The sequence below is a fragment of the Meles meles genome, chromosome 6 (assembly GCF_922984935.1).
Source record: "Meles meles chromosome 6, mMelMel3.1 paternal haplotype, whole genome shotgun sequence".
NCBI lineage: Eukaryota > Metazoa > Chordata > Mammalia > Carnivora > Mustelidae > Meles > Meles meles.
The window spans coordinates 142,232,159-142,254,924 of record NC_060071.1 but is presented as its reverse complement, the minus strand read 5'-3'; the positions used below and the strand labels follow the sequence as shown (position 1 = coordinate 142,254,924).

Sequence of the window (22,766 nt, the reverse complement as noted above, 5' to 3'; positions counted from 1 at the left end):
CACTGATGCCCCCTTCAAAGCCCAGTGTCCACGACACCTCCTCCTAGGAGCCTTCCCAGCTTCTCCCCAGGCAGAACAGTTGCTTTCTCCTCTATAGCCAGTGACACGTGACAGCTCTCGACTCTTCTGCTAGCCTGGTGTGGTAGGTTGTGATTTTCTGTCCCAGCAGAAGACTGAGCATTTGTATATGAATCTTCAGACTCTGGAGAGCAGCCTGGCAGGGCTTGAGGTGCAGGAAGCAAAGGTGGCTGGATTGCATGATGGCTTGGGGGGGGGGGGTGTGAGGTGACACGTAGGGTCAAGTCAAACACCAAGATAGAGATGAGGCCAGATCACAGCAGGAGAGAGTCAGGGCTGAGAGAGGGGCTGAAAAGCGCTCAGGGGGAATGAGAAATCTTTGCACCTGGAGGGCTTCCAGGGAAAGGGACACTCCCAGTAGCCCCACAAAAGACCCATAGGCCAGAAAGGGTGGCTTGGTCTTCTGGGTTCCCCAATCCCAGAGAATGCGCTGGGTGGAGCAGAATTCTCCGACGGTGACAGACCCGAGAAGCAAGCACAGCAGGACCGATGCTATGTCTGTGTTTGGAGAGAGAAGAGAGTGGGGGAGTTCCGCAGGTGCCCGGACCCACGTGCCACCTGCCGCTTCTGCCTCCAGGGAGAGGAAAACCCGGGCCCCGGCCCGCACACGCCCCCCACCCCTGCTGACTTGCTGGAAGACCTGATCTTGGGGTCCCCAGGCTGGGAGACCATGACAACAACTACGGCAATTCTCGGGACTGTTAAGGGACAGAAGATCTTTTAGGACAAAAGAAAGGGGACTGAGTGGGTGGCAGGAAGAAAGACTAAGTTGCATCTCTGCCCATCTGTACTATTTAAAATGGCCTCTTAGCAGCCTCCTTCCTTCCCTGGGGCAGACTGAATGTCCCTGCGGCCATGCAGACCTGTCCTTTACTGCCTTCTGCTTTGCAAAGAGAGAAGTCCTTTGCCAGGAGCAGGCGGCGCGGGTGCATGTGCCCAGCGCGTGGACAGGTGATCTGGGGTGTAGCCGGACGAGTCCTGGGCTGGGAGTGGAATTGGGAGACATAAATTTGACTCTACCCTGCACCGAGCAAAGCACGAGCCCTTGGGGCGAGCTTCCATGCCTGGGTCCAGTGAGCCACCATTTCTGTCTCTGGGCTCTGACCTGCCTCCCGTGGCGCTCGCCCCTCCCGTGAGCCGGCACCCACTGCTGCCCCCAAGCACACCTTGTCTTTGGCTCCCACATGGGGCCCCGGTAGTCCCGTGGGGGGGGAGCGAGGGGCTGGCTTGGGGCCCAGAAGGACAGGTGAGGCCTGGGAGTCTCACCTCCTGGCAGACAGGCAGACACAGGAGCATTTCTCGGATACCTGGGCCTTTAAAAAAAAAAAAAAAAAAAGTAAAGAGAAGTCTTCCAAGAAGACTAGAACATGATAGAAAGTTTCTTCCAGTCTTAAAAAAAAAAAAAAGTCCTCTTCTCATTTCACCTTTCAGAAAAGGTAGCGTTGGCCCCTGGATCCAGAGAAGGAGCTGGCATTTCCAAATCGCTGGGGAGGGTTTTTTAGTTCCGGCAAGGACCTTTGTTGTCCTGGAGCGTGGAGGAGGTGGGGGGACGGGACTGGCCCCGCTAATCCCCAGCTTCCCATACCTGTTGAGCGGGTTTTTCCAGCCCCTGAAGGGACTCTTTTTTTTTTTTTTTAATTGTGTCATGTCCGGCATGGTACCATACATCATTAGGTTTGATGCAGTGTTCCAAGACTCATGGTTTACGTGTAACACCCAGGGAGAGGGGGCTCCAGCAGTCCCCATGCTTCTGGGCTTTTTTTTTTTTTTTTTAAGATTTTATTTATTAATTGAAGAGAGAGAGAGAGCATACACAAGCAGGGGGAGCGGCAGGCAGAGGGAGAGGAAAAAGCAGGATCCCCACTGAGCAGGGAGCCCGATGCGGGGCTCGATCCCAGGACCCTGAGATCATGACCTGAGCCAAAAGCAGACGCTTAATGGACTGAGCCACCCAGGCGCCGCTGCTTCTCAGCTTCTTAACTTTCCTCTGGAACATTGATGATGGGCTCCAGATTTGCCCACCGTGGACAGCGGTCAAAGAATCTTCCTCGGCCAGGAGATGCTAGACATGTTGCCCTGTGAGCCGCCAAAGGCACAGTGAAGCTGTCATCCCACAGGCTATGGGTTTGTGTGTGGGGCACCTCTCCCAGCTCACGCGCCCCCTTTGCACCTGGTGGCCCACCCGGCTTCCCGGATCCGCTCCTCTGTTTAAGCGGATGATGGTCGTGTGAAGGGCCCCACATGGCCCACTGTATGGGGCAGCCCTCAGGGGAAACACTGTGGTGTAGTGAGAAAAGACTGATCGAGATTAGACCCATCAGACAGACAAGGAGACTGAGGGCAAGAGAAATTCGGTTGGGTAAGCTCACTAACTCAGCCGGGATGTGAAAGCAGGTCTGAGCGACTCTGAAACTCACGCTGTTTTATAATCTGTGGCCTTTGCCCTCTGCCCAGGGAGCCCGACTGCAGGTGGGCTTGTCCTCCACGACAGGCCATGCTGGAAGGACTCCCCAGGAGGGAGGGGACGCCCTAGCTTCCTGGACTTCGGGTGGAGTGCAGCGCTGCTGGGCGGGGGGAGGCCTCACACACTGGGCCTCCCAGCATGAAACGCTGACTCGTGTTCCGTTGTCCTGTCCTTAAGTCCCAGGAATTCGGAAACCCGGGAAACTTAGCAAACTCTTTAGAAGAAAAGGTAATGGGAGAATCAATCAGCAGTAAAAAAAAGGAGAAAAGGAAGCACGTGGACCACGTAGAAAGTTCCATATTTATAGCACCCGGCAGCGTCCGATCCTCAGAGGACCTAGAAGAAGACCCTGGCGACCACAAAGTCCTCTCCAGGTATCTTGTTACTCTCTTCTTCCCTAGGGACCGAGCTCAAGCGTTGCTCCCTGAACTCATTCCGTTCTCGGTTTCCGATTCGAGGACTCAGAGTGCGGGGACGCAGAGGGGTGGGACCAGACAGCAAGGGAAACACAGGTTCATACAAAATTCATCTGGCCGATGGGTCATTTGCCAGAATCAGAAACAGATTGACCCTCATCCTCTCCCCCCGGGCTGCCCAGCCTTGCCCAGAGAGCGGGAAGGACCTGAGGCCTGCCTTCTCCCCACTCCGAGGACCTTTGGGGGGCAGCTGGCAGTGGGCAGCAAGATGGCAGAGGCCGAGTAGGTGTGGGGCGTGGAACGTCACTGACTCGGAGGCTCTGGGGCCGCTCCAGCTCCCCAGTAACCACTCTTTGACCTGCCCTGATGCGTTCTCACGACATTATGAGATCCCTCATTGGGTCTCACGGCAGCGCCCGAGGCGGGCAGGAGGGACTGTGTGTCACCACGGCGGGCACAGAGACTCTGGGAGTGCCACCCAGCCTGGGGGACAGCAGAGCCAGGGTCTCGGACGCAGACCTGTCAGACTCCGTGACCCGCGTTCTCCCCGTGAGCCTTCCTGGCCTGTGGTCGGTGAGCCACACTGGCTGCAAAAGGGAAATCACTGACATCAGCATTTAGGGAGAGAGTGGGGAGAAGCCAGGGCAGGGGGACCCAGAAGAAGGGCTGGCGGGGGTCCTGCTTTCCATCTCCCTTCCGCTCTACTCCTGCACCTGTGCTCCGGGGGACAAAAGGCGGCTAGACAGGAGCCCAGGTGAGGGGCAAAACACTGCCGCCCACTTTGCCCGGGACTCCAGAGTCCCTCTCCCTATAGGGACCTGGTCGTGGCCATCCAGCAGACGTCCGTGGCTTAGCAGGCAGGTGCCCGGGCCGCCGTCTCGTCCACCCCAGCTCAGGGAGGGACCTCTGGTCATCTAGTTCGGGAGAACTAAGCAGGGCAGCTGGTAGTGCTCCTTGACCAGTCACTCCGGGAAGAGGTCAGCCGCAGCGGTGACGCGGGCATGGCCCCAGCCCCCGGGGGCTCGGGCAAGCGGGAGGGGAGGTGTGCGAAGTTCTTTGAGCTCAGCACGGAGGGATAGCGGGGTCTGGATTTGGGGGCGAGGAGAGAAGGCATCCCAAGTCGGGGAGACAGCCCGAGCCGGTAGCAGGCACACAGGACATGTTGGCCGGATGCGAGGAGGTCGGAAGGAGCAGGAGGAGCCTTGTGGGGATCGAGCATCTTGGACACCAGCTGCATCCAGCCGTGCCCGCAAAACCCGTCCCAGGGAAGAGGAGACAAAGCGGGTCGATGTTGTAAGGGGAATGTCATCTCAGTGTGTGTACGGGAAGGAGGCCCAGTTGACTTTTCCCGGCAAAGATCCGACGGATCTGCCTGGAGCGGGTGGCATCACCCCTCCCGCGGCTTTTCCCAACCCACCCCGGGCAAAGCTGTTCGTACTGCCTGGCGTTCCAGCTGTGGTCAGCTCGTACCAGCCGTTCAGCAGATGGGCAGAGGTGCACTCCTTGGAGGCAATGAGTGAGGGTCCCTGGAGCCCCTCCCGTGCACCACGTCATCTCCCCTGCCCCCTGCAATGTAGGGGGGTCACCACCCCCTTTGACGACTGAGAAAATGAACTCAAAAAAGTCAATGCCTGACCTAAAGCTGTCTTGCAGGGGACTGAGCCCCAGGCACCTTCCCCGCCAGGCACAGCCTGTTTTCCTGACTGTACCTTGACTCCGTCCCCCCTGGCGCTTCCCATTGGTCTAGGCAGAAAGGCCCATTGTCCCAGAGCCTGTGGGACCTCTGGAGGACCTGTCTGTCCCTGTCATCCTTGTCTGCTCTGGGTCACCTCTGCCTTCCTCCCTAGCCTACCAAGCCCTTTGGCCTTCATTGAGATCCTTGAATTCCCCCCAAGCTCCTTTGCCTTTGAAGGAGCCCCCTCTGTCCCCTGTGCGTTCCCTGACTTGCCTCCCTGGGTTTTGGCTCTACTCCCACTTCCTCCAGGCAGCCTTCTTGGATTGCTCTGGGCTCTTTTCCATCCCCCTTCCTATGTTCTCACAATTCTGCTCTCTTTCTTCACAGCATTTCTCAAAACAGTCTGGTCATTTGTGTAAGGCTCTGTTTATCATATGCCGTCCCCTGAGACGGGGAAGCAGCTCCCCAGAGGCAGGGAGGGTGCACATGAGTCCTGGCACTTAGCGCCACACCTGGCTCGCAGCCGGCCTTTAATAAGAACTCTTCCTCGGGTGGATGACGAAGGAGTCAGATCGCTCTCTCAGGCTGTGGCGGGTGGGCTCCGTGCCAAGCCCAGTGCCTGGCACATAGTAGGCTCTTGATAATATCTGGTGAAAGGATGAGGTTCAGGAGGGAAGCCTGACGGTCCTAGAACACAAAAACCACCTACAAGAAAGCAGGCGGAGAAAGAGAGGGTGGGAGAAGGACAGGGGCCCTTCCTGAAGCCGATGTGCTTTTTGACTAGAAAATACGATGAGCAGGTGGGGCTTCCCTGCGTCTCCGGGCACTCCTGTGAGGTGGGACAGTACTGGGTCCCTCACATCTGAGGCTCTTTTTTCTTCGTGATACTTTTGTTTCCTTCCTGTGCTGTGATACCTACTGGGGAAACTAGCACAGGCTTTGCATTGAGGGCAAGGACTGAAGTTTCTGGGGCCGCCCCCAGCGCCTGGCACATAGTAGGTACTCAATACCTATTAGCTGGAAACATGCCCAGGGTAGGGGAAGAAGTTGGTGAAGCTTTGGGATGGCAGCGGGCGGGAATACCAAGGCTGCCAGGGATGAATTCCCAGGGGGGTCAGATGCCTTTTTCTTGGAGCCCCAGATGCTACATGGGAGGTTTGCCTTAAGGAAACTGAGGTGACTCCCTCTGACACCCAACCCCTGGTTCTCCTGTTGAGCGGCAAGATGGGGCCCTTGGGACCCGGGGTATACTATTCTTACCACCAGCACTGCAGCTCCATGAAGTAGCTGGGGAAGGAATGGTGACCCATTTTACAGATAAGGAAAACTGATCAGAGACCTACAATATGTGGCTAAGACGAGCAGTTAATCAGGAGCCCAGGCTGCTTTGGCTGGGTATCTTTCGCCTCGGCCCTGTGTGAACCAGCTCTAGGAGATGATCGGACGGACATCAGCCTCAAAGACACGGTCAGAAAATGAGCCTCCTCGGGCATGAAAGGAAAAGAGTGCCCCACCCCAGAGCTGGACAGTCAGACAGCAGCGCTCTGCCCAGAAAGGAGCACTAGAAAGGGAGTCCGGATAGCCAGTCTCAGCCCGGACCTGGTATTAGCAGAGGACCTCTCGCAATTCCCAGATTTGGGGCTGTTTGGAGAAGGACCTCCCTTCCTTCCCTGAGACCCTGGGACTTCGAAAAATATGTGGTCTGCTTTCTATTTAAAATTCTTTCTCACTTATTTTTGCTTTTTTTTTTTTTTTTCCCTTGCAGATGAGGCCACAATGTGTCTCTAATACCCATCCCATTATTTGTAAGCACACCCCAACCCAACCGGGTACACTGGATAAGATTTCCGTTGCTGGGTCCGAAATCCCTGCTTGCCTTAGATCCGCAGGTGGAGGACTCGGGATGGGGGTAACCGGACAGCTGAGCCGCGTAAAGCCCTTGATGGCAACCAATTCAAAACGTCTGTTTGTTTTTCAGGACTAGTCACAGTGATTCCAGCATTTACATTCGACGACATACTAACAGGTCTTTGGAATCGGTTAGTATGTGAATTTCTTCTGCCGACCCCTGCTAATCATTCATTTCCATCCTTCCTCCTCCTCCTCAGCCCAGAGCTTTGAAATCACTGATGTACAACAGATAGACTTTTGGATAGAAGAGAAGCAAGTTCAAACCTTGTGGTTAAGCGTAGTCCAGTGGGATGTCCAATGTGGGCAGTAGGGGATGTGACTAAATAAAGCGATAAAAAATGATGGTAAAGCCCGAAGGCCTCTTTGTGCACCCAAGACCCCCAACCCTACCCTGGCGCCCACGCCCAGAAAGCCCGCCCTCGGAGACATCCGTGCAACACTTTACGTCAACGGCTCTTAGCACGGGCTGTGTTGGGACACAGAGCACCGTGGTCCACACCCCGACTCGGGTGGCGGGTGGTGGTGCCTGTCTTGTTCACTAGGCGGGGGTTGGGGGAGAGGGTAGGATACTGCAGAACGTCGGTTAGCAACTTGATTTGGGAACTGAATGTTTGCAATGTTGAGAACAGCGCTGCATGCTCGGCTTTGTATGTTTAAAATCATTTTATTTTCTGTTTCAGAGATTTCATCTTTACTAATTGGGTTGCGGGGGTTTTGTTTATAAATTTCACTGTAGGATCATGTTAGCTATGTTCAGTTGAGGAACGCAGCAGATCTGGATGACAGAAGAAACCGAACGTTAACCAGGTTGGTGCCTTTCCTCGCAAGTTTTGTGGGGTCTATAGATATACATATATTTTTTCTTTTTCCATGCTGCAGTCTACCTTGGGGTGGTTCTTCTCCACCTCTCCTTGGTTGATGGCCATGGTCATCACCTGAGCTCGTGCAAGGAGATAGCTGGTGCAGAGCACATGAATGGAAACTGATATAAGCAGGAGGGAGAGTGGAAATTGATGGACACCGGGGGGGGAGGGGGATTCGGATAGTGCTTCCGTTTGTAGCCCGGTCGGGGTCATGAGCCTATGGCTGCATTTATAACGTGCAGCAGGGGAGGGGTAGAGCGGGGCAGGAGCGATGTGACGCTGGGTGTGGTCTCCACCCGGTCGCCCCTGACCCTGTGTCCCTTCTGTGTCGCCACTGCAGGTACAATACTCAGAAGCTCACTGAGCTGATTTTACAGTTTTATGGCATCAGAGCAGACATGAAGAGGGAGTGCAAACATGCCAGGATGTCTATGAAAGTATTTCTTGCCGTTCGAGAACTAGATGGCCCAGTCAGGTCTTGCTGAATCGCAGCCCGTGTAGAACACAGGAGCCCTGAGAAATCCCCCGAACTCGGGCAATCCGGAGATCCCCCTATCCCTGTTGAAGTTACCGAATCACTTAATGCTCTTGATTTTTTTTTTTTTTAAATATTTGCCACGGATTTCGGTTGGCTTGGAAGGATTTAGACTATTAGAGTGGAAAAGCCTCTCTGAATATTGCCCAACCCCCGTGAGTGTGACCCTTAGAAGCCTGTCTCTCTGGCTAGAGGCAAGACCTGTTTCCCTCCTCTGCCGTAAAACGGAAATATTAATTCGCGTTGTCCACCGGGCATGACAGACTCCTTAGGAAAGTAGTGCTTTTCACTTTCGGGAGATAGAGACTTTGACAATTTAAACTAGAAGGTTAAGAAATGCAGTCATGCTTTCCAAATGTTTTGCAGCATTTACTACCTTTGTAATAAATAGAGTTTAAATTTTTAAGAAAGAAAAATTCTGTCCGTTGTCATACGTGAATGAGTCTCTAGACCAAAAGGCCATCGTTTAACCCCCTGTTGGCCTCGACTCTGCATCAGGACACGGATCAGGGATGAGGTGGTTTTCCCTCCTCATAATCTCCACTGCCCGCCCCAGATGACCCTAAGAAGCTCACACTTGAGTTTTCCGTAAATGCGGGTGTAAGCAGAAGCTCCCAACCCCTCTTCCAGTCAGATGATGCCCCCAGCCCTTTCCTTGGCCAGAACTGGGAGCTGTGGTTGGTCACCACCTCACCCTCGTAGGTTTTATCCACCAAGCCAAAGTGAAACGTCACTTGGACACCCTCTGTAACCCAAAAGAAGAAAGACTAGTCGGACCAAAGTCAAGTCTAGTCATTATCTTCAAGGTTCTGTTCCAAAGCCAAAAACAAAAGCCAGGTGGTGGGGGGTGGGGCGTGCCTGTGTCTCCGATGGCTGTTTTTAAATGATCTGTAATCAGGGCACTCTGTTCCTTTAGATGACTTATGACGTCCCCTCTGTTAGTGACAGATGGCAGAGTGCCGTCAGTGTCCAGCTCTGCGTTAAGGACACCGTGGCATAAAGGAAGGTGTCCTGGATGAGGGGGGTGGGGGGGTTTAGTCATTGTGTGGCCTTGAGCAAGCCAGCCACGGCCCCCCGTGAGTCTCGGTATGCCCATCTGCAGAATGGGGCTGACGGCCCAGCCCGCCTAGGGCTGTGCCGATGAACCGAACCTGCGCGAAAACGCAGCGCTCTCCCGGGGCCCCGGCCCTCCCCTTGGGTCGGCGCCTGCCCCGCTGGGCCTCTTGACCGGCTGGCTGGGAAGCCCTGGGCTCTCCCCGTTGGGCAGTGAGGTTACAGGCCCGGGGAGGCAGGGCGGGGGAGTCCTCCGACCCGGGACCCGAGTGTAACTGCCTGGCCTGTGTCTTCCCTCCTGCAGGAAGGCCAACAACTCTGGCGAAGCCACATTGCTGGAGAGCCAGAGCCCCCAGAGCGACTCTCTGACACAGTTTGTCCAGCAGCCGGATATGATGTATTTTATTCTCTTCCTCTGGCTCCTGGTTTACTGCCTGCTGCTGTTCCCACAGCTGGACGTCAACAGACTCTGATGCGCGTGTCTGCATAATAAAAATCCACAGGCCCTGAGCAGGGGCGGGAGCTCTTCCTCCTGCACTGTTATTCGGGGCTGGAGGGGGGCACCTGTGCAGACGGTAGAGGGCGCAGGAAACAGCCCCCCTCTCCCTGCTCCTCCCCGGTTTCCTTTCTGTCCTGTTAAGTGCTGAGCGTGCTTTTCTCCCTGGCTGCGTCCTTGACATGCTGGTGTGTGTCAGACGAGAGCCTCAGGTGGAGTTTGATCCTGCGTGTCTGCTTCGTCAGGTAGGAAGCGTCCTTGCTCCTATTTAGCCGTAAGCTGGGTCATAGCTCATCCGCCATGCAGGTGTTTAAGGTCCCGATGGACTGGAGTGACCTGCCTCTTGGAGGACATCCTCCCGATGGGAACGAGCTGGGGGGATGCCCCATGCAGCACCTCCACGGGGAAGAAAACTGCCCCGTGTTCCTCCCAGAGGGGGGTTTGAGTGAAGGTGCTGGGTGTCCGTGCACCTGTTGTGGCCTGGTGGTTGGTTATATCTGAGCAGCACAAAGCTGCTGTCTTCCGGAACAGCAAACCCGAGGAGGAAAGCGGGGGTTGTGTAGGGAGCTAGGGTGCACTCTCTGTCACCCTAATATTTTTTGGGAGGGAGCAGGGGAGGAGAGGGTGGGCGTTCAATTTGGCTTTGATTGGATTGAGGTTAAAGCTGTGAGTTTCAAATGTTTTCCACCCATGGAACCCTCCTTTCGAATGACGTCTTAGCCAGGGGAGAATCTCGGAGGAGGAGTGCAGGAATGGCTGTGCTCAGGACAAGTTCGGCTGACGTTGGAGCTGGGGCGTCAGCATGGGCAGCCTTCGTGGCTGATCATAATGGGATTCTTGAAAAGACATTCTGGAAGGTACCCGGAAAAGTAGACTGGAGCAGGCGGCTGTGGGGAGGCCTCCACCCCCCTTCCCATCTTCCTTCTGCCCTGCACCACCCTCCCACCCCTGTTTCCCACCAAGTTGCAGGCCCTGGGGCCCTCACATTGCTTCTTCCTCCCATGGCCTTTCCTCTCTGAGCCGTACTCCTAAAAAGCACATACCAGTAGGTCAAGGAGCTACAAACCGGTAGGTCAGGAGGAGCCCTCAAACAGCCTCTTGTCTGCTGAACCCAGAGAGGCAGAGCGGGTTGACCAGAGTCACATAGCTGACCAGGAGCAGACTTGCAAGGGCACCCGTGCCGCCTGATGGCTGGTTCAGAGCTGGCCTCTCTTTAAGGAAACCTGTCTTGGGTCCATCCATGAGTGTCCTTAAAAAAAAAAAAGAAATTAAATGATTAGATTAAAATGTCCTCATTTAAACAAAACCAAAAACTGGGACCAGCTACAACCTTTGCTTTGCGCTCACATTTTCCCAGTGAAGAAGCTGCATTCGCCTTCACCCCTGGCCCCTGTGACCTCTGGAGTGCCCTTGACCGCTGGGACAGCTGGTCGGCTGCCACACTGATAATTGTTCCTCCTCCCGAAATCAGAGCTCTCTCCGAGCAAGACGAGAAGCTTGCTTATTTCAGGCAGCGGGTTTCCAGTTTACAGAATTCCAGCATGGCCAAAAGAATTTACATAGCATATTTTGATCAATGACAGCCAAAATCCCATTCTGGTTATAGCCTGTCTTCTCGCCTCCTTGGTTCTTAGAACAAATCTGAGCCTTGCGTGCCGAAAGCTGTCAAGAGCTTGGAGCGGTTCCATCTTGAAGGCCAAGCGTCCCGTGGAGAACGGGCTAATTAGTGAGCTCCTTTGGCATCACTGAAAGCTCAGAGATATGGATAGTACAGATGACGTGTGTGATATTTCATAACCCCGGACACCACGCGGTCCTTGTCTAAACTAGATGCTGGAAGAGCCAGGGAGAAGCCGACCCAAACATGAATCATTCCATTTTACGGGGCTAGACCTTGTTCCAAAAAAAAATCTCTGCAGGCTGCTTGTCCGACCCGTTACAACGTGTAATACTGTGTAGAACCACCCAGTGGCCCGTTGCCTAAAAATCGCTTGGTTCCGGTTGGCTCTAAACAGATTTCTTCTTTGAAGGCAAAAAAAATTCTCATTTGGGTCTAGGCTTCCATGGGAGAGGAAGTTGGGTGTCAAAGTTGTCTAGAGAAGCCTGCAGGACAAACCGCCCTGTGGCATTGAGTGTTTTTTTTTTTTAAGAACTGACTTTTAATTCTTATCCAAGTAATACATACTCATAGTTGATGAAGAAACAAGTACCATATGGCTTTTCATGAAAACTGGCAGTCCCCTAAGTCTGGTTCCCTAGAAGCAACACTTTCAAAGCTTTTGGCTATTGCTTGTTATTTACCTTTGCATGGCTACGCACCATGCTTATGTTTATTTTCCTGTTTTAAATGAGAAACTCCTGCAACTTCTATTATGGTAGATGGGGTGGGTCTCGCCCTTCTCTGTCCCTGATGTGCTTACATCACATTATTTCATACATGTCTCTTCAGTGTAGGCACATAACGACAGTTCACTCCTGAGTCAAGTAGAGTACGGTGAAACACACCCTTTCTTGCCAAAGTGTTTCCCCTTGGTTTGATATCTTTGTTTTCTGGGGTTATTTTATTTTATTTTTTATTTTTATTTTTCGGGATGGCATGTTGTCTAGTAACTTCCTGAGGAAAGGGACGTGGGAAGTAAATCTTGTAAATTTCTTGTAAATTTGCATACCTTAAAATGTCTGGATGCTGCCTGTCCCCGAGTGTAGTTGGGTATAGGATTTCTGGTGGAGAGTAACTCCCTCCTACTGCCTCCCAGCCTAGTTGTGGCGACTTCTGGCACCATCCAGATTTCCACGCCTCTAAGATGGGACTTGGGTTTCTCCCCATCTCTCCGGAAGCGTTCAAGATCCCTTACTTCTTAGTGTTCCTAGCTGTCCTGATGTCCTGATGGGGTCACGTCCTCAATGCTATGAATGCCATGCTTGGTTTCATGGAAAACTTTGTAATTTTTTTTTCAAGATTTTATTTGAGAGAGAAAGAGAGCAAGTGAGCACAGAGGCAGAAGCAGACTCCCCACTAAGCAGGGAGCCCAACGTGGGGCTCGATCCCAGGACCTTGAGATCATGACCTGTGCTGAAGGCAGATGCTTAACTGACTGAGACACCCAGGCACCCCATAAATCTTCTAATGGTTCACATCCTTTCTGAACCACCCATTATCCGAGTGTTGGATCTTCTGAGCTATAGTCCTTTAATATTTTATATCTTGTCTGTGTATGGCCTCATTGTTTTGGGGATCTGATCTCAGGGAGAGGTCTTCAGCGTTATCTTCTCGCATACCTGATGGATGTTTAATGCTTGGTTTCCAGAATATTCTGTTGCTGTTCTCTTGTTCCTGTTTTATCGTGTCCTATTCTCATTGCATGGATGGAGCTCTTCTCTCCCTGTGGATGCCCAGGAGAGTGGCTTTAGGGAAGTTCCTTTCTGCTCCCTGTACTGGCTTTGTCTCCTCTGAGTACCCTTTCTCTTGGTCAGTCTCAGGCTCTGTCTTTCACATCACAGGCTGGTGGTTCTCTGGATCTGTTCATATTGAAGGGTGACCCATCAGAAAACAGATTGGAAGCTCTATGTATCAATTGGTGGGCTTTTATCTAGAGTCATGGGGTTGGCACCTGGATCCCCCATGGGAGGACCCCACATGTCAGTTGCAGGTCTTTTCTCTAGAACTCATTGTGTTTCTTTCAAGATATTTTCAGTTCTCTCCTGCCTGGGAAAGCGGGACATCCATAGAGCTGCTACTGGCCTATGCAGAGTCCGCATGCAGTTTTGAGAAAAGGCCTTCCCTCTCGGGGGCTGACTTAGAGAAAGATGCCCCCTCTGCCCCCTCTGTGCAGAAGCCACCCATAGGCACTTGGCTTGACTGGCAGGTGGCCTCTCTTGCCCCTTTCTCCAGCGAGATGTAGACCTGAGCTTGGACAAGACTTGAGTAGCAGAGCAAGGACTAAATTTTTACTCCCAACTGTTCCCTTAATCAAGTGCCTTTGTTCAGTGCACAGACTGTAGAGCTGTACCTAGAGATCCTAGCACACACGTGAGTGCTCTTGTCCTGACCCGAGCAGGCAAGTTCATCACGATCAGTACTGAGACTCGCTGAATTACTCCTGCCTTGCTGTGCCCGGCGTCCCCTGGATAGCACTCCTCTGACTCCCCCGTGGGGTAGAACCGCAGCTGTGGCTGCTCAGTCGCGTGCCTCTGCCGGTGTGGGGAAGTCGGGTCCTTTGCCCCGCTACACATGGGTTGGCATCTCTCGCCTACTGTCATCCCCTATTACCCTATTTCTTTGCTCCTATTTTCATGGGCTTTCACGAGGGATGGGAGGAGCCCATGTGTAGAACACGCCATCCTGAACCACAGATCCCACAGAACGCTCGCTGCTTGCCTGGGTGGCTCACTGCCCTGTTCACCTGTCTGTGAACCCGCCCCGAGTCTAGCTGGGGCCGTGGCAATGGCCATTCGGCTGAGCCGTGGCCAAGTGCCTTTGCATGGTTCCGTGCCCGCTGCCGGGGAGGGTTGAAAGGCTTGCGGAAGCTCAGCTAGAAGGCCCCAGGTAAGAAGTGATCCTCCTTCATTTCCCCTATGTTCACTCCTTGCCCCCAGACACTCGGATCTCCACCTCCCCACAAGCTCTAGTGTGAGGTGTCCGACAGTTTCCAGGTTTCCCTCATCACCCTGGCTTCACGTAGGAAACAAGTAGCCTATGCTCGTGTTTGCCGGCGAACGGGGCTTCTCTCTCTGCTGGTCAGCTACGGGGAACCTGAGCGTCGCTTCCTGTCCTGCTCCGAGCTGGCCTCCGTAGGGAGACGGGTTCCCACCAGGACCTGGAACCTGCACTGCCCAGGACAGCTGCTCCCTTTCTGGGGTGCAGCAAACTCCCACCAGTCATCTCCCCCCACACAGCGCATGCCTGCTCCTGGGAAGGGGGGAACGTTTTAGAAAGCAGAAGCATTTAGAGGCCACCTCTTTGGTCAATCTTTGTAAATCATAGAATATTCGATAATCTTAGGGATCTCTTATGGGTATTTCACTCCATCTGAGCAATGAGAACGCTGAAGGTCAGGAAGGAGACGTGACTTGTCACACTGCTACCGAGTGACCCCAGTGTGGTGATCTTGATACCAACGACGCTTTCCCCAAAACTTCACCCTCCAGTTCCTGAAGCTGCCCTGTTCCTCCCTCCTTGCCGAGGACTCAGAACGCCATAAAGCTCATCTCTCAAACACAAATGCGAGTAAACAAGAAGGTTTTTACTGAGTATCAATGCGTCAGAGCTTCTGGGGTAAGAACGCTTCTCTTCCCATGGTGACATCACCGGAGTGCAGTCCCACGACAGGACACTTTTCACGTAAGCTCAGTTTTTCTTGAATCTTGGCCCACTGGAGTTTTGACATGTGGCCTCTCTCTCTCTGCTTAGAGACCTTCGTCACGGGTCTCTGCCGTCTCCCCCACCTGCACTCGGCATTACATCCTGAGTCCCCAGAATGGTTTGTGTGGGAGTTTCCGGCCAGCGTGGCTTCTCAGAACCTTCTCGGCAATGCTCTTGCCAGGAAACGAGCCCATAAAGCTCTCCAGGTCCAGCTGTGTTCTTTCTCTTTCCCCAACGTTGCATCATCGCAGCTGAAACTGCCTTTAAGGGGAGGTTAAACCCCACTGAGTAGCAGGTTATCCATCCGGCCCTTGAGCCGGTGAGCGGGGCGCCCCCAAGGACAAGGGCCAGGAGCAGGGGCGAGCCACCGACGGCTGAGAGCTGGTAGGGGTGATATCGTGCTTGTTTGCTGAACATTGCTGCAGAGTCACAGTCAGCCGGGGAGGGAGCCCAGGAAGGAGATGTAGCTTCTTTGCCAGACGCTGAGTGCACAGATCTCTCGAGTCTGGCTCGTCAGGCATTTCCTTGAGGGAGGACAGTTCAGGGGAGCGAGCCTGGTGCTTGAGAAGCACGGGCTTGGGGTGAGCTGGGCCCCAGAGCTTCCATTTCCATCGGGTGCAGACTCGGTGGGTTTAAGCTCCACGTGAGCGCTCAGCCCTCCTGGCTCTGATTTTTCCGAGCTCCCCACTGACCGTCAGGCCTTGTCATCTCTCCTGCACGGGCTTGGGTTGAGCTTGGCCGAGTCACTGGGCAAACGCTTAGAGACTCGGAGCTCCTGCTTCGAGAGCCGGCGGAGGCCCATGCGAGTTCCTGGGCGCCCGGCCCGTCCTATATCCACAGACCCCGCAGAGCCGGAGAGACTGACTTCCTTGTGTTTACAGTTTGCTCCGAGAACCTTGATGAAAACACACTGGGCAGGAAGTTCTCGCCGGCCCAGGGCTGCCACATGCACAAGCCAGGCAACATCCTCGTGTATGGGGAAGAGACAACCAATACTTTATGCTGTTTGACCACATTGTTCTTAAATACAGCCCTACTCAACCGTCCGGGGCCCGATCCCACCGGGAACTTTCCAAATTCCTGACACCCAGAAACCAAGTCTAGCTTCCATCCCACAGGGGTCTGTGTAACTAAAACCATTTTCCTCACATCATGACTTCCTTCCTCCTCCTCCTCCGGGAGGTGTCTTGGGACCCAGAAAGCACAGGTTCGGGAATCAGCCAGATCTAGGTCTGAGTCCCTGCCCTCATCTGGTATCTGGATGATCACAAAGCTCTCCCAGTGTCTTCTGCGCAGAGCAGACCCTGCATACATCCTCACCGAATGAATGCTTCCTTGCAAGCTTGCCCCGAAGCTGCGGAGCGTCCACATCCCCTGCTCTGAATCCCTCCCCTCTCCGGGCTTTGCAGATGCCTCCTCTCCTCCAGCCTCTCCAGCCCACCATCTGCACTAGCTGCTCTGTCTCAAATCTAACCAAACCTTTGAAGAGGAATTTGTGGGGCACCTGGGGGCACTCGGGCAGTGGAGCGTCCAGCTCTTGGTCTCAGCTCAGGTCTTGATCACAGGGTCGTGAGTTCAGGCCCCACACTGGGCTCCTTGCTGATTTCAAATTTTTTTTTTTTTAAAGATTTATTTATTTGACAGAGAGAAACACAGAGAAGGAACATGAGCAGGGGGAGTGGGAGAGGGAGAAGCAGACTGCTCTGAGCTGGGAGCCCGATTTGGGGCTCCATCTCAGGACCCTCGGATCATGACCTGAGCTGAAGGCAGACCATTAACAACTGAGCCCCCCAGGTGCCCCTCTGTGCTGATTTCAAATGCTGATTTTTCACCCTGGACTTCACTGCTTAGAAGATAAAGTTAGACCCTATGGAGGCTCTGATTCTTGATGACTTTGGCCGCGTTGGCATCTGTGGGTGGAGAGTCCCAGAGCTGGGAAGGTGGTGAACTTGGTTTGTCAGATCGCCGTTCCCCACCACGCATCCTTCTCCCCCCTCCCAAAATTCTGCACACCACTCCTGACCCCGTACCGAAACCACTCAGATGTCTCCTTCCTGCTTGCATAAAAATGCCTGAAGATGACCCAGATTCATGATTTTGTCTGTGCTTGCAAATTTGCAACCAAAATCACTGCCTCTAAAGAACCTCAAGCAGCAAAATCTTGGCGTCTGACCTCAAAAACTCCAGCCACCACTTAACTAGCTGTCCCGCCCCAGCTAATCACCTCTCCACCCCCAACACATGCTTTTTTTCTTTTTTTAAGATTTATTTATTTCTTAGAGCAAGCGCGAGTGGGGGGAGGGACAGAGAGAAAGAATATGAAGCAAGGGTCTCCCTGAGCCTGGAGCCTGATGTGGGGCTTCGTCTCACAGCCTGAGTGGAAACCAAGAATCAGACGCTCGACCAACTGAGCCATCCGGGCGCCCTCCAGCATGTACTTTTTTCAGAGCAGGAAGTGAGGCTCTCTCCTTCAAAACACGAAGACGCTTCCCTGGGCTGGGCAGAACACAATGAAAATAGGGAGGGAGGATTTGGATTACTTGGATGAAGCCATTATCAGTTTGTCCGTGGGCTAGTAATACCTCTGTATCCTTTAAGTTTACAAGTTGGGAATTTTGCACTATTGCAAAACAAACAAACAAAACCATCTTTTGAGGGGTTTATTGCATTTGTGGTAGCTCCCACTTCTTTTAGTCCCACCTGGAGTCAGAGCATATCCTCCACGAGACTGTGCCAGGAGGCAGGAGAGGCACAAAGGCCTGTATTCTAAGTGTCCCCTGAGGCTCGAACCACTTCTTTAAAGGAAACTCTGGGCGTTTCTGTAACCTAGAGAGTTGACGTTGTTCCAGAGTAGGACAACACTGGCCTGAGCATCAGGAACCCACATGGGGGCTTTGGCTCACCTGCTGTGACATCTTGAATAATTCATTGACCTCTCTGGGCCGGAAGTTGGAAAAAAAAATTTTTTTTTAAAGATTTTATTTATTTATTTGACAGAGATGACAAGTAGGCAGAGAAGCAGGTAGAAAGAGAGGAAGGGAAGCAGGCTCCCTGCTGAGCAGAGAGCCCGATGTGGGGCTCAATCCCAGGACCCTGGGATCATGACCTGAGCCGAAAGCAGAGGCTTTAACCCACTGAGCCACCCAGGTGCCCAGTTGGGAAATCTTTTTAAAAAGTTCTTCCTACATTTAAAAAGCCAACGGTTAACAAGATAGATTTTTTTTTTAAATCTCAGTAAGTGACCTGTTTGCCTAAAGTCAATGCATGTCTGTATTTCTAAGTGAAATCCAAAACTGTCAGAACATTCCTTCCGGCTTTCGTATCTGATAAAGGTGCCTTCAGAAAGGGTTTGGTAAAACAAAGGGTAGTCTGTCGGAGGTGTGGGGATGAACCTTGGAGTAGAATGGAGATCCGCTTCCTTGGGCTCCAGGAACGAAACCGGTCTGCTCAAATTAAGTCCGTGTCGGGGGCACTTTGCCAGAGAAATCTGTCCCAAGTGCCCAAGTTTGGAAGTAGGAACAAAGAACTTTAAACAGGACCTTCCTACCCTTCCCATCTTTTTTTTCCCCCTTCCCCTAGCAGACTCAAAATCCCCAGGTACAGAAATCCCACTCGCGTCGGGCCATTTGCATGAGAACACTGGAACTGGCACGTTTGCGGAGAATGTCCCAGAGTGAGCATCGCTCCTGCGGGGCTGGGTGCTGTGAGGAGGAGGAGGCCTGCCTTTTGTGCTCGAACTCGCACCATAAGACATGCCTGCAGCACCCGCCTTGCAGCCAAAGACAAAGAGGAGAAATGGTGGTTCCCTCCCGTGTGTCATCTGGACAGATGACAGCCAGGCAATGGTTTCTTAGGAGCCTGTTCTAGTGAATGGTGATAGGAGTTTGTTTCAAGGTCTGTAAATATGTTTAACAGATTCACTGCTACTGTTTCTTTTAACATCAGGCCAGAGCTTCAGGGACAATGTCTGAACATTTGTATGGAGAGCGCCAAGAGAACTATAGGGAAAAAAGTGAAATGTTATTTTGTAGAACAAGGATTATTTTGTCTACTGAGTATATATATAGCTGTAGCTTTGTAAAAAGGGATCTTTGTAAAAAAAAAAATTGTATGAATGTGCCCTCTTATTTATTGATTATTATAAATGAAGATATAAATGACTATTTGCATAATTTATACCTGTGGGAAATTAACTGGAGTTATTTGCTATTTGACCGTTTTCTATTAAGGCATGGTAGGCTCGGTGCTATGATGAATGGTCTTGGAAAATCCCATGTATTCTTAAGAAAATTTTTAAGTATAAATTTCGCCAACTCTCTGTGTCCTTGATAAGTTTTATTTCCCTGCGTGTTGGTGTCTTTGCCAGTCAGAAACCACAACGTCTTTCCCGCGTCCCACCCACCAAGACTGTGGTCCCAGTAAGCGTGAAGCCAGTTGGCTTTCGAGCTGTAGCGGTTGTTGGGAGTGTGAGCCTTAGCCCGCGAAGCTCCTAGAAGACATCTCAGTATTACTAGGCAGCCCAGTAATAGCTACATGGCTCTGCCCTTAACACTGCCTGAACTTGAAGCTGTCTCTTCTTACCAGCCCTTGGACCCACAGCAAGGGACACCGGTACCCTGGGGCCCCCAGAAAATAGAGGCCGAGTGAACCTTAATGTGTCAGTGCACCGTCGCGGGGTGAGGACAGCCCAGGGCAGCAGGAGGGAGGCAAGGGAAAGAGGGAAAGCAGATTAAAGGCTGTGTACCCTATTTATCGCACGTCTGCTGGGTCTCAGGCGCTCTTCTGGTTGCTGAAAACCCAGTGGTAAATGAAACCAAAGTCTTGTACTCGTGGGGCTTGTAGTCAGGGAGCTTACATTTTTGTTGGTTGGTTAGTTTTTTGGGTAAGATTTATTTATTTTAGAGCTAGCAGGGGCAGGGCAGAAGGAGGGAGGGAGAATCCCGGAGCACTAAGCACAGACTCCAACGCAGGACTCAATCCCAGCACCCTGAGATCATGACCCGAACTGAGCTTAAGAGTCGGGCGCTTAACCAACTGAGCCGGGCAGATGCCCCTAGTGTTTCCAGTCTCAGTGGAGGGAGAGAGACCTGAACAAAATAAGTAGAATACACAGCATGTCACATACGTATCCATGAGGACTAGAAGAAAAGTCAGGGAAGGGGGATCAGGATGAGAGCAGGTGGGGAGGGGAACGATATGAATAGTCAAGGAGGCCTCTTCAGGGGACAGACGTTTGAATAAAGGCCCAAAGGAGTTGCAGGGGTAAGTCCCTCAAATGTCTGGGGAAGAACTTTTCAGGCAGAGGGATCAGTGGTTACAGAGAGACTGAGCCGGGCCCACGGCCAGTGTTCTTAAGGGTCCCGTGGGGCCAAAGCAGTGAGTTGGGGCCTGGAGGAGAGGTCGGGGCTCACTGCATCAGGTCAGGCAGGGCCTTATAGGATGTTGTAAGGGCTGTGGCTTTTCCTTTGAGTGAGCCGGGGCCCCCTGGAGGGTTGGAGCGCCTGGGACTTAAGCAGGCTGGGCGGCCGCCATCAGAGTAGGTGCTGGGGGTCAAGGGCAGAGCACAGAGCCAGCTCGGGAAGAGAGGACACAGCTACGGACCACCGTGGTGAGCAGCACCTGAACTGGGGTGTATTTTGGAAGCAAACCCTCTGGAGTTGCTGATGGATTGAGCGTGGCTTGGGAGAGAAGAAGAGGGTCAAGAAAGGCTCCGAGGTTTGGCCTGAGTGCCTAGAACAGGGGAGCCGCAATGCTCCAAGGTGGGGGGATGTGGAAGGGGCAGGTTTGGAGTCTGAATTTTGTTACGTTGGGATGCCTGTTGGACGTACCCCTTCTCTCTCCTTGCCCAAGGATCCTCAGCGCACGGTGCGGGGAACGCCCTGGGTGACCCATCATCAGTCAACACTGGGCACAGCCCCTTTGAAACTCTGCTGCTGTCCTGCCTTGAGGCTGGGGCATCTCCAGTGGGGTTTGGACACCAGGTCCCCGGCACCCCGACCAGCCATTCCCACCGGCATCCCAAGGATCCCTAGGATTTGTGCCCCCTGCTCCCCACATGGGCATTCTGTCCTCCCCCCTTGCTGTCTTTGCATTTTTCCTCTTCCGAACATGGTTTAATCTCTGATCTCCTTGACCTCATGCGAGGCCTGCTCCCTACTTGAGCAGAGGCAAGGAGAAAATGCAGGGTGAAAACATCCAACTATCTGGCCACAGTAAGAACTAGGGGCTCATACCAGGAAGATAGATCCCAAGCTTGGCTCACCAAAGCCTACAACCAGCTGTGCCATCTTGTTCCAACTTGACGTTCTACCTAATGTTGGATGGCACACCTGTGCCCTGAGAAGGTCAAACGTGAAGACGGGGTGACATTTTCCTTCCCATGAATAGCTGTAACATTTAGGATGATTTCAGTTGCCTTTGACAGAAAGCCCATGACAGCACAAAATTAAACACGACCAAAGTTTCAATGTTGTCTCTTGTACGAGAGAGGCCATCAATCCAGGGCTGGCTCAGCCCCTTCTCTGTCCCTGCTCACAGCACTCTCACTGCATTGTCCCTAGACCGACATCCTTTTCCTCACACTCCAAAATGCTGTCTGTCCCCCCAAATGACCCAGGCAGTTCCATGCCGTAGGATGGCAGAAGGAGCGGAAGTCGGCCATCCTGCCTTTACGACTCCGCGGGAGAACCAGACAACACACCACCTCTCCTGGGATCACTGAGCTTGGTCATGAGCATGGCTGCTAGGTGGTCAGGACAGGTGTCCTTTGGCTGAACACGGCTACACAGACTTCTAACAGGAGGGGAGATGTACCTGGGGACCCGCAACTAGCAGCCTTGGTGACCCTTGCTTAAGTCCTGGCAGTCAGGTTGGGCCACCTGGGTGCAGCTTCTCTATTAAATGCGCTTGTGTGGAAGGCATCCTGAGTGTGCAGGCTCAGTGTTGGGGATAAGGGCAGGAATAAGGTCAAGTCCAGCCCTGGAAGGGGCCCGCGAGTAGCTGGAGAGCAAGGCGGTGTATATGGCTGCCATTGGCTACCAATTCTTGAGCACTCCCCCAGGGCCACAGAGACCCTTGACACCATCATCAAACTCACACATCCCAGGAGGGAGATGGCCCTATCCTGCTCATGCGAACGTTGAGGTTGAATAAAATAAATCCTCTCACACTCTGCCCAACAGAGTTAGAATAAGAACTTGGGGCTGCCAGACTTTGCGCACTCTATCAGCCTCCCTCCCATGCCCTCAGCTGTAGCCTCCCACCCCCAACAAGAGGACATGACCTTGAGGCCTGGGATCCATGGCTCCTCCCAGAAAGAACAGCCCCCAGGATTCTGGTAGGAGGCCTACAGCCTGCCACGGGCAAGGAAACTGGATAGGACAGCTTCCCTTGCTACCCGGCACCAGGGGGTCAGTTCTCCTAGGGACCTCAGGGAAGTCTCTAACCTTCCCAGGCCTCAGATCCTTCAGATGTGAAATGGAAACTAGTAACAGGCCCGTTGTGAGGATGGAAATGAGCGACTTGTCTGTGAAAATCCCCAAGAAATGACCCAAGGACACATGTTCATATTATTAGAATAGCGCCCTTATTTCTTTCCTTCCTAAACAACAGAGTCAAAGCTCCCATTATATTTGCTTAGAACTCAACCCCCTCTTAGCCAATATTCATCATCTGTGGACTTGGTGTCCCATTGCTGTAACCCTCAGGATGTCCTGTCAGCCGTGAATGTTCTAGACAGACAGCAGCATTTCACACTAAGGTGCTGCCCGGCCCAGGTGGCAATGCCCATCTACTGAAATTAGCATGAAAGAGTAGAATTAATTCCCACAGGGGGCTCCACCCCTGCCAACAGATGGGGAAGCCCCGTGGAAAGTCATCCAGCCTTCCTGGGTGAAAGACAGACCTGTCCCGAG

General features: G+C 52.9%; 1 protein-coding gene across 4 annotated transcripts in view; it reads left to right on the top strand.

Moving 5' to 3' along the window:
• CLMN (calmin) overlaps positions 1–16,459 on the top strand; it is a 114,336-nt gene extending 97,877 nt beyond the window's left edge. For 2 of the 4 annotated variants that reach the window (XM_046008221.1, XM_046008220.1), the window contains exons 10-13: positions 2,720–2,916; positions 6,612–6,672; positions 7,281–7,351; positions 9,300–16,459. In XM_046008221.1, coding sequence (XP_045864177.1) covers positions 2,720–2,916; positions 6,612–6,672; positions 7,281–7,351; positions 9,300–9,468 — 498 coding nt within the window. In that variant the 3' untranslated portion in view covers positions 9,469–16,459. Of the gene's footprint in view, positions 1–2,719; positions 2,917–6,611; positions 6,673–7,280; positions 7,352–7,747; positions 8,723–9,299 lie in introns of those variants that run through there. The other 2 variants (XM_046008223.1, XM_046008222.1) reach the window with 1 other exon arrangement.
• Positions 16,460–22,766: the final 6,307 nt, after the last annotated feature.